Source organism: Poromitra crassiceps, assembly GCF_964638095.1.
Source record: "Poromitra crassiceps genome assembly, contig: HAP1_SCAFFOLD_1077, whole genome shotgun sequence".
In the NCBI taxonomy this organism is placed as follows: domain Eukaryota; kingdom Metazoa; phylum Chordata; class Actinopteri; order Beryciformes; family Melamphaidae; genus Poromitra; species Poromitra crassiceps.
Genome location: NW_028151333.1, coordinates 22,264 through 35,434, shown reverse-complemented (window position 1 = coordinate 35,434; position 13,171 = coordinate 22,264). Strand labels below are relative to the sequence as shown.

At 43.4% G+C, this 13,171-nt stretch overlaps 1 protein-coding gene across 1 annotated transcript in view; it reads left to right on the top strand.

Annotated features, from left to right (window-relative positions):
* Positions 1–3,020: 3,020 nt before the first annotated feature.
* The window catches only part of LOC310771708 (von Willebrand factor A domain-containing protein 5B1-like), a gene marked incomplete at both ends in the record, with an annotated part of 19,916 nt that continues 9,765 nt past the window's right edge, over positions 3,021–13,171 (top strand). The window contains 2 exons of the mRNA XM_083664252.1: positions 3,021–3,025; positions 3,187–3,364. Coding sequence (XP_083520378.1) covers positions 3,021–3,025; positions 3,187–3,364 — 183 coding nt within the window. The remainder of the gene's footprint in view (positions 3,026–3,186; positions 3,365–13,171) is intronic.

Sequence of the window (13,171 nt, the reverse complement as noted above, 5' to 3'; positions counted from 1 at the left end):
CTGTCTGCATCATAGTATCTGTTTACAGCTTCTTCCTGCTTTGTCTCACATGAGAGAGACTATACAGACTGTCTGCATCATAGTATCTGTTTACAGCTTCTTCCTGCTTTGTCTCACATGAGAGAGACTATACAGACTGTCTGCATCATAGTATCTGTTTACAGCTTCTTCCTGCTTTGTCTCACATGAGAGAGACTATACAGACTGTCTGCATCATAGTATCTGTTTACAGCTTCTTCCTGCTTTGTCTCACATGAGAGAGACTATACAGCCTGTCTGCATCATAGTATCTGTTTACAGCTTCTTCCTGCTTTGTCTCACATGAGAGAGACTATACAGACTGTCTGCATCATAGTATCTGTTTACAGCGTCTTCCTGCTTTGTCTTACATGAGAGAGACTATACAGACTGTCTGCATCATAGTATCTGTTTACAGCTTCTTCCTGCTTTGTCTTACATGAGAGAGACTATACAGCCTGTCTGCATCATAGTATCTGTTTACAGCTTCTTCCTGCTTTGTCTTACATGAGAGAGACTATACAGACTGTCTGCATCATAGTATCTGTTTACAGCTTCTTCCTGCTTTGTCTCACATGAGAGAGACTATACAGACTGTCTGCATCATAGTATCTGTTTACAGCTTCTTCCTGCTTTGTCTTACACAAGAGAGACTAACACTGAACACATTACCGCGAGCTTGATGAGTAGGTCTGCTGTCTAGCGTGATGTTTAGTTTCGTGTGTCCGTTTGCACACAAACAGGATTGTCTCAAGCCGTGGACGACTTACTTGCCAGTGATTGAACAGTGCAGCCTGAGCTGCACACGCGCTGGCGTTTGGTGAGGCTGTAATGAACACTTCTATATGCAAAGACTGGCCATAAAAGGGAGTGCCTCAACAACTAGAAGCTCCAGAATGGGAGTGGAGGTGATTACCCAGGCTGGGGTTATCCAACGCTGGATTACTTCATAGCATTGCATCTCCATAATGGTACGGCAGCTAGGCAGCTGGAGGAGGTGCTCCCTTTTGACTTGTCTGATGCTGTCCCAGCTGTTTGCAGATGTTCTACTACAGTACACTCCATGAATGTCTATTGGATTGTGTGTGTGTGTGTGTGTGTGTGTGTGTGTGTGTGTGTGTGTGTGTGTGTGTGTGTGTGCGTGTGTGTGTGTGTGTGTGTGATGATGTCTTTTTGTAGGCCAGCCCAGAGGTCCCTGCACTTCCTGGTTCCCTCGTCGGGAAGTCGATGACTCATGGTCTAATATGTTCTGGAGCACAGCTATCTGTGTATCCTGTGGCTCCAAAGCCAACAAGGTCAGATTAAGATGATTGTCCGAAGTCGTAATCTGGTACCCACCATATATCCAGGCGCAGGCTCTCCAGGCTCCCCCTTAAGTCCAGGTAATCCCTGGGGCCCTATCACACCTCCAGAGTCCCCCTACAGACAGACAGACAGACAGACAGACAGACACAAATGGCAGATTGGCTCTGCTGCTGTCTCAGCAAGGAGGGTGCACTGAATGGTATGCGGGGGGGGGGGGGGAGGTAAAGCAGGGGCAGGGAGGAGTCAGGGAGGTAAAGCAGGAGTCAGCGAGGTAAAGCAGGGGCAGTGATTTCACACATCAATAGGTGTAAACATGAAAATGGTTTATTACAGGCAGCAGCTTTTGTGACTACATGGACGCTTACAAATCCATCAGCACGTCCTGTACAGTGGCTGTCACACCAAAAGAACTGGGGCCCTAACTTACGGGCAAAGCAAGGGCAAAGCAAGGGCCAGGGCCAGGGCAAGCGTCATCATGACACCAAAGGACGTGTTTCAGCGACCCAGTGGTCATTAAAAGAAACAAGGGGAGATTTTGAGCGCTAGAAACGACCAATGACAACTCTTGCCCTTGGATCGGGCATAAGACAGGGCCCCTGGACTTTGTGACACATAAGGGCCATTTACATTTCTATTCTTACAAGGACAATAATAAGAATTACAGCAGTTTCTTATTATTGTCCTTTTCTAAATAGAATTTGAGCTTAACCTTGTAACTGTTTGCATTGCTGTAACTCTTAGATTAATGTTGTGGGTCCTCCTTTTCCAAATAGAATTTGAGCTTAACCTTGCATTGCTGTAACTCTTTGTATAGGTCTTTGTATAGGTCTTCCTATTCTTTATATATTTTGAGCTCAACCTTCGAATGTGCTCATTTCTGTAACTCTGACAGTGCTGCATATTAATGCTAGCTTATGTCCTTGCTTTTTAACTTGAACAATATTATTATATATCGCCATTCCTTTTGTGTTATTGTATTTACTTTGTCTATTAGGTATGTATTTTTCTACAACCTGTAAACAGAAAACAATTGTGATTTCCTAATTGGTCATGTGACCAATTAGGTCCTGTTACTACTTAGGCTCACCTGGGCCCTCATGGTTGTATGAACAAACCTGATGAAGCTGCTACAGCGAAATGCATTGTTTGCTGAATAAATCACAGTAAAGCTATACTTCAGTGTGTGGTGGTACCATCTTTTGTTTTGTGCCTTTGTACTTGCAACCTACCAGCACCTGATCATTCCACTGGCTGTGCATGGGGACTCTCCTCCTTTCTCTTCATATATATATATATATATATATATATATATATATATATATATATATATATATATATATATATATATATATATATATATATATATATATATGTGTGTGTGTGTATGTGTGTGTGTGTGTGTGTGTGTGTGTGTGTGTGTGTGTGTAGAAGGCTGAAGTGGATGTTTTTCTGTTGCAGAACACTCGCTCTAGTCTAGTGGGTGGGATGCCTCGAGTCACGCTTTCTTGACAAGTCCCGAGACCCCATCAAAGCAGCATGTGAGCGGAGCTGTGTTTCAGCACAGTGTGTGGAACAAGTCCTACAGCAACAACAACAACACGTTTGTTTACAGACAACAGAGCCGTCTAGACGGGGGCGTCAAAACATCAAAACAACCACAGAGCGGTCTAGGCGGGGGCGTTACAACGTGATGGAAGATGGCGTACAGTGCGGGGGTGAGTAAACGTGTCAAAGCGTCTTCACGAGTTGCCTCGCACGTTCAACCTGTGTGATAAAGCAGCTGACTGTATAGCTGCACACATTTTCCCCTCTGAGGCGAGAAGTTGATTTTGAGAGTTGAAGCTATACCTTTTCTCCTTTCAGGCCGTCTCTCCCGGGCACCGCCGGGTCCCCTGGCGAGCCCTGTGTAAACAGACACATCTATCAGCGGGCCTTCATCTCCTCTCCTCCTCCTCCTCCTCCTCCTCAGCGCTCCTCACCGAGCCGCCTCCTCCTCTCCTCCCTGCGTCTCCATGCAGACAGACGCTCATTACCGGAGCAGGTGTGCAGAGCAGATTGGGCCTCTGGCACAAAGCGGCTCCCATTTCCCTCTTTCCACTAATTAATTCTTAAATTTGATTACTGATCGTCTGTGTGTAAAAAAATCTCAACTTGTTCTTCCTACGTCTGTCCGAGGAGCCTAAAAGAGAAGGATGAGACATCACTCACATGATCACAGTGTTTGAATCCTGCATTGGGGCCAGGTCTATTGAAGTGAATGGACCAGGCGGGGCAAGTCCCTCTATAAAGCATCATATCTGTGTCGTTTCACCTTGGATTGAAAAATACTTCCACCAGATTCAAGAAAAGACATTATGTGACCCCCCCTTCCATCCGAAATGTGTGTTTTTGTTTTTCTTATTATTCGTCTCCAAACAGATCATGGCTCTGTCCAGCAGCTGCATATAGCTCAATCTGCTAACCTATTTTGATTTGAAAAATAGACTCTGGGACAGCCCTACCTTTTTTCCCCGGCTTCCTGTACAGCGCGCCTCTCCTGCCACCGTCACTTCCTTTTCCGCGTCCGTGCTCCACTGTTTACAGTCTAAATAGCAACTTGCACCGCGACTTTACAGTAATTTTCCACTGTTGTTGTGAGACGAGTTGACGTCTTCTATGGAGTGTGTTTATGCGTTGACGTTATTAACGAATAGCCGAAACGGACGCGGAAAAGGAAGTGACGGTGGCTTTTCCGTCACTTCCGCTTTCCTTTTCCGCGTCCATTTCGGCTATTCACTAATAACGTTAAATCTGCATAGAAGACGTCAAACTCGTCTATTTTTCAAATAAAAATAGACTGGGTTCCCAGATTGCATATAGCTTAACTCAAGTCCATGTTTGGTACAGCTAGATTCGCTAGCTACATCATGATACATGACCGAACGGGACATCTGGTGGAATCATTAATGAGTGCGTTTACATGCACACCAATAAACTGATAACTGTGAGTAATCAGTTTATGGCAATAATCAGATTTCTGCGTTTACATGCACTTTAATAATCCGACAATAGGAAAAACCCGGGTTTACATGATTCAGTCAATTAGTCGGATTTCTCTCCAGAAGGCGGCGGTAATTCAACTTTTTACATGCAACTTGTACATGCGCAGATGTATAAACCCACAAGAAACCTGATACGCTGTATACATGCACTCAAAAGACGGGTTATTGGCCAAAAACCTTGGTATGTTTATCGGTTTATTCATAACCCGGTAACGGCCATAAACGGATAAAGCTTATCGGTTTATGCTGTTTACATGACCGTTTGAATAATCAGGTAACTCCAGAAATCCGCTAATAAACTGTTTATTGTCTGCATGTAAACGCACTCATAGTCTTATCCTTCTTTTTTAGGGTCCTTGCTTGTGTCTCTGTCTCTGCCTGTTGCAGTGTTATTTACTGATCTGTCTCTTGCTTTGTGGCAGGCTGAATCGGGGGAATAGTGGATATGGGAATGTGAGATGAGAGGAGGGGAAGCCTGATCTGTTTAATAAACCATAGTTAGACTCAAGGCACTTCCTGTATGTAGAGGTGACATTGTGTATGAGCAGCTGTAGGTCTGCATGCTCACAGCTCAGAGAAAAGCTTACAGCAGATCCTGGTGATGGTTTCTTCTGGATGAGCTGCTTATATGCATTCTCTTCTCCCACTCGTTATTGTCCTTGCATACATGGATAAACTCAATGTTCCACACGTTACCATGGAAACTGCGCCAATGCTATTGTCACGGCAGACAAGCTCCCTGATTGGTCCTACATAGCGGTCATGCTGAAGTAGGTGGAGCTTACGTGGGGTTACGCCCAGGGGCGTTGATGGTCAACGCAGTTTACCCACGTCTTTGAAATGAGGCAGAGTAAACTCACCTATTTCACCTGTATCAATCAATGAGGGGAAATAAGGTGGGTAAAGCACCTTGGATAGTTTACCCACCTCTGTATTTACCACTACCCCCCTGGTTACGCGGAAGTCTTGAAGAAGTCTTCTGTGTCGGGGCGAGGTCTCTCTCTCTCTGGACCTCGAGGTCTCTCTCTCTCTGGACCTCGAGGTCTCTCTCTCTCTCTGGACCTCGAGGTCTCTCTCTCTCTCTGGACCTCGAGGTCTCTCTCTCTCTGGACCTCGAGGTCTCTCTCTCTCTGGACCTCGAGGTCTCTCTCTCTCTGGACCTCGAGGTCTCTCTCTCTCTGGACCTCGAGGTCTCTCTCTCTCTCTGGACCTCGAGGTCTCTCTCTCTCTGGACCTCGAGGTCTCTCTCTCTCTGGACCTCGAGGTCTCTCTCTCTCTCTGGACCTTGCTGCATGATGGCGTTTACGATGTGTCAATGTGAAGTTTCCCCCTCTCATAATGGAGTTTTGTGACAAGTGGTTTATATGTCTACAAATGAAGTGTAAAAAGGGCACCAAGGCAAAGCGTTGGTGAACCAGGAAGAGCGAGCTGGCGAGAGAGAAGCAGTTGGATCGGCACCAGAAGCTAACGTGATCGGCTACCAAGTAGGTTCCATATGAACCAGAAGCTAACGTGATCTCAGCTACCAAGTAGGTTCCATATGAACCAGAAGCTAACGTGATCTCAGCTACCAAGTAGGTTCCATATGAACCAGAAGCTAACGTGATCTCAGCTATCAAGTAGGTTCCATATGAACCAGAAGCTAACGTGATCAGCTACCAAGTAGGTTCCATATGAACCAGAAGCTAACGTGATCAGCTACCAAGTAGGTTCCATATGAACCAGAAGCTAACGTGATCTCAGCTATCAAGTAGGTTCCATATGAACCAGAAGCTAACCTGATCAGCTACTAAGTAGGTTCCATATGAACCAGAAGCTAACGTGATCAGCTACCAAGTAGGTTCCATATGAACCAGAAGCTAACGTGATCAGCTACCAAGTAGGTTCCATATGAACCAGAAGCTAACGTGATCTCAGCTACCAAGTAGGTTCCATATGAACCAGAAGCTAACGTGATCAGCTACCAAGTAGGTTCCATATGAACCAGAAGCTAACGTGATCAGCTACCAAAGTAGGTTCCATATGAACCAGAAGCTAACGTGATCAGCTACCAAAGTAGGTTCCATATGAACCAGAAGCTAACCTGATCAGCTACCATAGTAGGTTCCATATGAACCAGAAGCTAACCTGATCAGCTACCAAGTAGGTTCCATATGAACCAGAAGCTAACCTGATCAGCTACCATAGTAGGTTCCATCTGAACCAGAAGCTAACCTGATCAGCTACCAAGTAGGTTCCATATGAACCAGAACCTAACCTGATCAGCTACCAAGTAGGTTCCATCTGAACCAGAAGCTAACCTGATCAGCTACCAAGTAGGTTCCATATGAACCAGAAGCTAACCTGATCAGCTACCAAGTAGGTTCCATATGAACCAGAAGCTAACGTGATCAGCTACCATAGTAGGTTCCATATGAACCAGAAGCTAACCTGATCAGCTACCAAGTAGGTTCCATATGAACCAGAAGCTAACCTGATCAGCTACCAAGTAGGTTCCATATGAACCAGAAGCTAACCTGATCAGCTACCAAGTAGGTTCCATATGAACCAGAAGCTAACCTGATCAGCTACCAAAGTAGGTTCCATATGAACCAGAAGCTAACGTGATCTCAGCTACCAAGCAGGTTCCACTACTTCCACCAGCATGCCTCAGCTGCCTGGCTAATATCAGGAAGTTATCTTATTTGGGTTTCTCACAGGTCATAGCACGGTGGTGTGATATTTACACCAAGAGGATAAAATGCATTTGTAATAGATTCGATATTCATATTCATCATATATTCATAGACATGGAACCAAAACCAGCCGAAGAAGCCAACAGCGAAATTGATAAGACATATTTGATAAAAAAAAGTTCATCCAAGATATTGTAAGTGAGATTGGCACTTCGATGTGCCAACTCTTAATGGAATATTTGAAAAGCAAAATGGATATTAACGTGCAGGTCAACACACTCAATCACAGCCAGGATGATTTGAGCGCAGGTGATTAGCCAGGGATGATTTGAGCGCAGTCACTCTTGTGGCTCTGACCCTTTGAGGTATTGTCTCACCCCATTTCCGTCCAACAGATTTTTAAACTGCTCCTTTTAACCTGCAGCTAAGTGGCACAGCGGACATGAGACGGGTATAAAACAACTCACCGCTGGTCCTTGATCACCCTTCAGGCCTGGCAGCCCCATGCTTCCCTTTCGGGTAGGGAGGGAGGGAGGGAGGGAGAGAGAGAGGGAGAGAGAGGAGAGAGAGAGAGAGAGAGCACAGTTTTGACTTGAGGTTTTTGTTTTCTGAACAATATGGCATGCGGTGCTTAGTGGCGCCCCCTGCAGAAATAGAAAGCATGTTTTCTGTGTGAGTTGGAGGGAGACAGCACAGAGACCAAGGCTCCCACAGCTCTCTGACTGCAGGCGCTCTTTGTCAAGAGTTTCTTAGCATCGACAAAGTGAAGATGCAGCTAGGCTGCATGCAGAGCTGCACCATGGGCCGCATCAATTATGGACCGACGATTGTGATTTTGCGATGAAGCGATGCGGATAGCAAAGGCATATTATATCAGTGCACATCTCAAGTCTCGCCAGCCATCCAACAAGTTACCTTGAAGCCTTGCTGTCCTTGAGCTCCTTTCTCCCCCTGTTCGGGGTAAATAAGAAAAAATCATCCCCCATATAGACATATAAAAGAACATACTCAGGTAAAGCTTCTACTTGCTGACTGCTATCGAGCTTAGATGGAGAAGTGGTGAAGGACCTTCACAGCGTTCTCTTCTGTTATGTGCAGAATGAGAATCTGACAATGTGGATCAACTCAAATGAGCAACTTGATAAAGATGTAACCGTATGAAATAACACTCATACTATGCACACTTACAAACAATGCATGCTGAGAATTGCTTACTTGAAAAGCCTACAGTAGCCATGATTGAATACATGTTGTATTTGCAGATTCATATATTTATACATAACATAATAATGCGGTTTTCTTTTTTCATTTTGTCATATTAGGAGACAGTCTCTTGATGTCAATTTGATGATGGTCAATAGCCGCATCAGCGGCCTTGGTAATCTTCCTGCATCGTGTACAGTAGATGCATCTGTTTTGTGAGCTAAGCTGCCAATAAAGCTTGTTGTACACCAGTCTGCAGAGCACAGAGTCCACATCAAGCTCTATTTGAACAGCAGGTGCTGTTCAATTGTTCTTGCTAAGTCAAATAATTATATATGTTCAGAATCAGAATCACTTTTATTGCCACAGTATGCAAGTTACATACGAGGAATTTGTCTTAGTGTCTGTATGCAGCGTAGCGGTTACATCAGCATACAGGGATAAGAAGTAGGAAGATAACTAACGGCAATCGCAAGGTTGCAAGTGCAATCAAATCGAATCAAATCGAGTCAATATATACAATATGTACATGAGTGGTGAAGTGTTCTGTGGATGATAAATATGAATTTACATTGGATTTACATGAGATTTACAGACTGAGTTAAATATACGTTAAATACGCAGTGGATTTACACGAATTTACAGTCAGAGTTAGATAAGAGTTTACATTGAATGTACATGAAATTTACAGGCTAAGTTAAATAGGCATTAATGTGCAGGGAATTTACATCAATTTACCAGTCCCAGTTAGACAGGCATGTTATATGTTCTATTAAAAAATACAAAACGTTATTCATGCTGTGGTGTAAAACTTTTGGTGCAATGTTGCCCATCTGTGTCTAAAATGGTCGGTAATAAGGAACAATAATGAGAAAGTTACCTGATGTCCTATTTCCCCCTTCTGGCCTTCCACCATTCCCTCCTCCTACACGAGAGAGAGAGAGAGAGAAAAGAGCACTTGCAAACCTGATTGAGTTGCTGAGATGCCTTAACCCATTGATACCTGATGCAGCATTTGTGTGTGTATCCCTTTAAGACCGCGGTTCGCGGTCTTAAAGGGATACGCACACAAATGAGGGATATACACGCAAATGCTGCATCAGGTATCAATGGGTTAAACGATCACATTCTACAGCTGTGCCTCCAGTAAGAGATTTGAAGTACGATCACAGATAAAGAGAGAAGCATTTCAAGCTTAATGATATACATAAACGTGTGCTTACAGTTCCAGAGAGCTGTCTTAATCCGTGAGCTGTCATCACCTAGAGGCAATCAAAAAGACACACCCATGTTCTCCAAAACACTCACAATGAAATCAAACTTTAGCCTTTAAGAGCAAAGCAGAAGTAACAACTACCGGTACTGCTTCTTACAAACTCAAAAAGACACACAGCCTCACCTGATTCCCCTGCGACTAATCTGAATAGATTACTCTTCGAGGTGGGATGTTTTTTTTAGAAAAATAATAATAATAATCTACTTATAATTTATATGACATGGTTTGAAAAGCTTAGAAATGGAGTATAAGGTCACTGGACCGGAGCGTTTAACAACAAAATGTAATAGAATTGAAGGGGAAAGGTTGACAACCAGTCAGACCAGAAGAGGAGAAACTTGCTTAGCCAATAGCTGCTCACTGTAGACAGACATCTCCAAAGAACAACTTTCCTTTCCTCAAAACATCCCCCTCAAATCAGACAAATCAGAGGTTCCTATGCATTTAGGCCCCATATATCACAAACTGAGCAACGCAATCTTGATGGCAAATCTACTTTCATCCGTATTATTGATTTCCACAGCCTCCCTAAGTTAATGCTACACATGCAATTAAGCCAATGCAGTCTTAAGTGGATGTAGCCTAATGAAGAGCAGCCAACATGCTACTGGGAGGTAATTGCGGGCCCCAGCTGGGGTGTGAAACGAGAAGCCTCCTTGATCCTATTGTGTGAAGAAGGCAGCATTCATCCATGCATAAGTGAAATGTACGGGGGCGTCTGGGTAGTGTCGAGGTAACGGCACTCGCCTACAGACACATTTGGCCGTGTCTGCGGGTGGGAAGCCGGTGGGGCATAACGGCACGTTCCTTTAACACTGGGAGCGAAGGATTTCACGGTTGAGTGACATCACAGCCGAGTTGTCGATGTTCCGTTAAAAGAGTCGGGAAACCAGCCGGGGTCAGCTCGAGCCTAGCTCTAGCCAGGCTAGCCATCGTTAGCGATAACAGTTGATAACAAGGCATTTCTCTGTATTTTGCACATAGAAACACTGCAGCAACATGTGCACATAGATACTGTAGAAGTTAGACGGTAATAAATAGGGGTGTCACGATACACTCAGTTCACGATACGATACGTATCACGATACTGGGTTCACGATAACGATACGATACGATACGATTTTAACAATATTTTTTTAAACTTGAATAATGACAATATATGACTGGAAAAGTAGTATTTTATTTGAAATGCACAAATACAAAACATGCTGTTGTGGGAAATTGTTATTACAATAACAACTAGAAAAAACATGAGATTGGAGATAAGGCTTATCTTGAAATAGAATGAGTTACACCGTCACTTAGATTTACTTTGAACTAAAAGGTTTCTCAGCAGTATAAATTCTCATTATGCATCTTCAGTTTTTCTTCAAACTCAAACAACAAGACTTTTCTTAGTCTATTTTTTATGCATCTTCAGTTTTTCCTGTCAAGTAAACAGTTTTGCCAGAAACTCAATTGAATGGTTTCTCTCCTGTATAACTTCTCATGTGTCTCTTCAGAGACTTGTTCAACTGAACTACTTTCCACACATTGAACTTCAACAAACAAAGACGTTTCTTTGTCTACTTTTGAAAAAAAAAAATTTTTTTTTTTTTTTTTTTCACGATATGAGATTTCATCTCAACGATACATATCGTGACGTTTTACTATCGCGAAATTTCGTGGGACGATATATTGTGACACCCCTAGTAATAAACAGTATTTACTATGATTTTAACTACTGTTGTTGCGCGGAGCAGCCATCTTGGATTTTAGAGTTCGGGGCTGCTGAGGCTCCTACGAGTTTGGGAGAGAGAATGCGAGCACTGCTGACGTCACCGTTCGAGCTCATGACCTTTGAACGCGTACATTTTTTTTTTCTCAATCGTGATGAAACGCTACAGCTTTTTTACCATCAGCCCAACTTAAAGGAACACTCCGCCCATTTTCAACCAGCTTTGTATCATTAGAACATCAGTAGTATATCAGAAAACTGTAAACTGTTTTGAAGTCTGTCATTTAATTTGACAGTTATTGAGTGTTAAAGTGTGGACCAGTGACATCACTGGTCCACACTAACTCAAATTAATAACTCATTAACTCAAGTCAACTCTCAATAACTGTCAAACTATTCATCATTCATCTAGTTTGACAGTTATTGAGAGTTGATTTGAGTTAATGAGTTATTAATTTGAGTTAGTGTGGACCAGTGATGTCACTGGTCCACACTTTAACACTCAATAACTATGGTAAATGGTCTGCATTTATATAGCGCTTTTATCCAAAGCGCTTTACAATCAGTAGGTAGTCTACATTCACCCATTCATACACCAATGGCGGCAGGCTACCACGCAGGGTGCCTACACACCATCACCATCGGGAGCAAGGAGGGTTAAGTGTCTTGCCCAAGGACACAACGACAGCAGCTGGGAGGGAGCGGGGATCGAACCGCCAACCCTTGCGTCATTGGCCGACCCGCTCTACCTCCTGAGCTAAAGCCGCCCCAATAACTGTCAAATTAAATTACAGACTTCAAAACAGTTTACAGTTTTCTGATATACTACTGATGTTCTAATGATACAAAGCTGGTTGAAAATGGGCAGAGTGTTCCTTTAACAGAATCAGTTTAATAAATAGTCAAATTCTATTCTAACGCAATACTGTCAGCTATAAAAATAGGACTGTCTCGGAGCTCAAAAGAATGTTTTGCCACTTTAAGGGCACCGGGGGAGAGGATGGCCATGCGTGCTCCTCGCCAGCACTAATAAACACAGGCACACGAAGGTTTATGAAGGGAGGGTAATGATCTGAACCCTGCTTTCTGCTGTGTCAGGGAAATCAATGCTTAACTGCCAAAATTATCTGAGAGCACAGACAGAGAGACTGGTACTAAATATTCAAACAGCCTCATTTATCAAGTGAGTGATGTCGGCCACATTAATGTGCGCTATAGCATACCTCTTCCATACCCTGGCTGCTCCACACCTCAGTACACAACAATGAACATCATTGAATCTGTCAATTATGATAGAAGCTTCACTTCCCTCCCTCGGAGATCTATTGAAATGCAACGCCTTCACTAACTTTCTTTTATATATATATTTTATTTTACATTTTTTGTAACTTGGTCCCATTTGAGAGAAAACAAGAAGCAAGACTTTGCTGTGCAGAACACCTTTAAAGCATGTTTACCTATTATTAGCTAGATAGAGACCAGGGGAAACCAGGGGAGAGAGATCACATTTTTTCACTATATCATTAAGTTGCCTAATTTCCATAAGCAGTGCGTGCTAACAAGCCACGAGGAAGAGAATACAAATGAGAGAGGTGAAGCTTTGTTTTGAAGTTGAGATGCGAAGCCTTCAGAGACTCGATACCTGCTGCTTCACTGACAGCACCACCTGCGTCTTTGCACAAAAGGGCTGTCTCATTCTACGATTTGCACCTATGTACATACGTTTAAGGGCAATTTCTTGTTTAAAGCTACTACCGGTAGAATTTTAAACTTAGTGACTTTGGCGACCCCTTGAGTCCCTTAGTGGTAGTATTTTACGTCGGCTGTCGTAAACAGACTCACCACTAACTCACCATTGTGATTTGTGATTTTGGGCTAAGCTTAACTGTTTCCATGGTAACGTGCTTGACTTTTAAATTGATAGGTTTGTCAGATT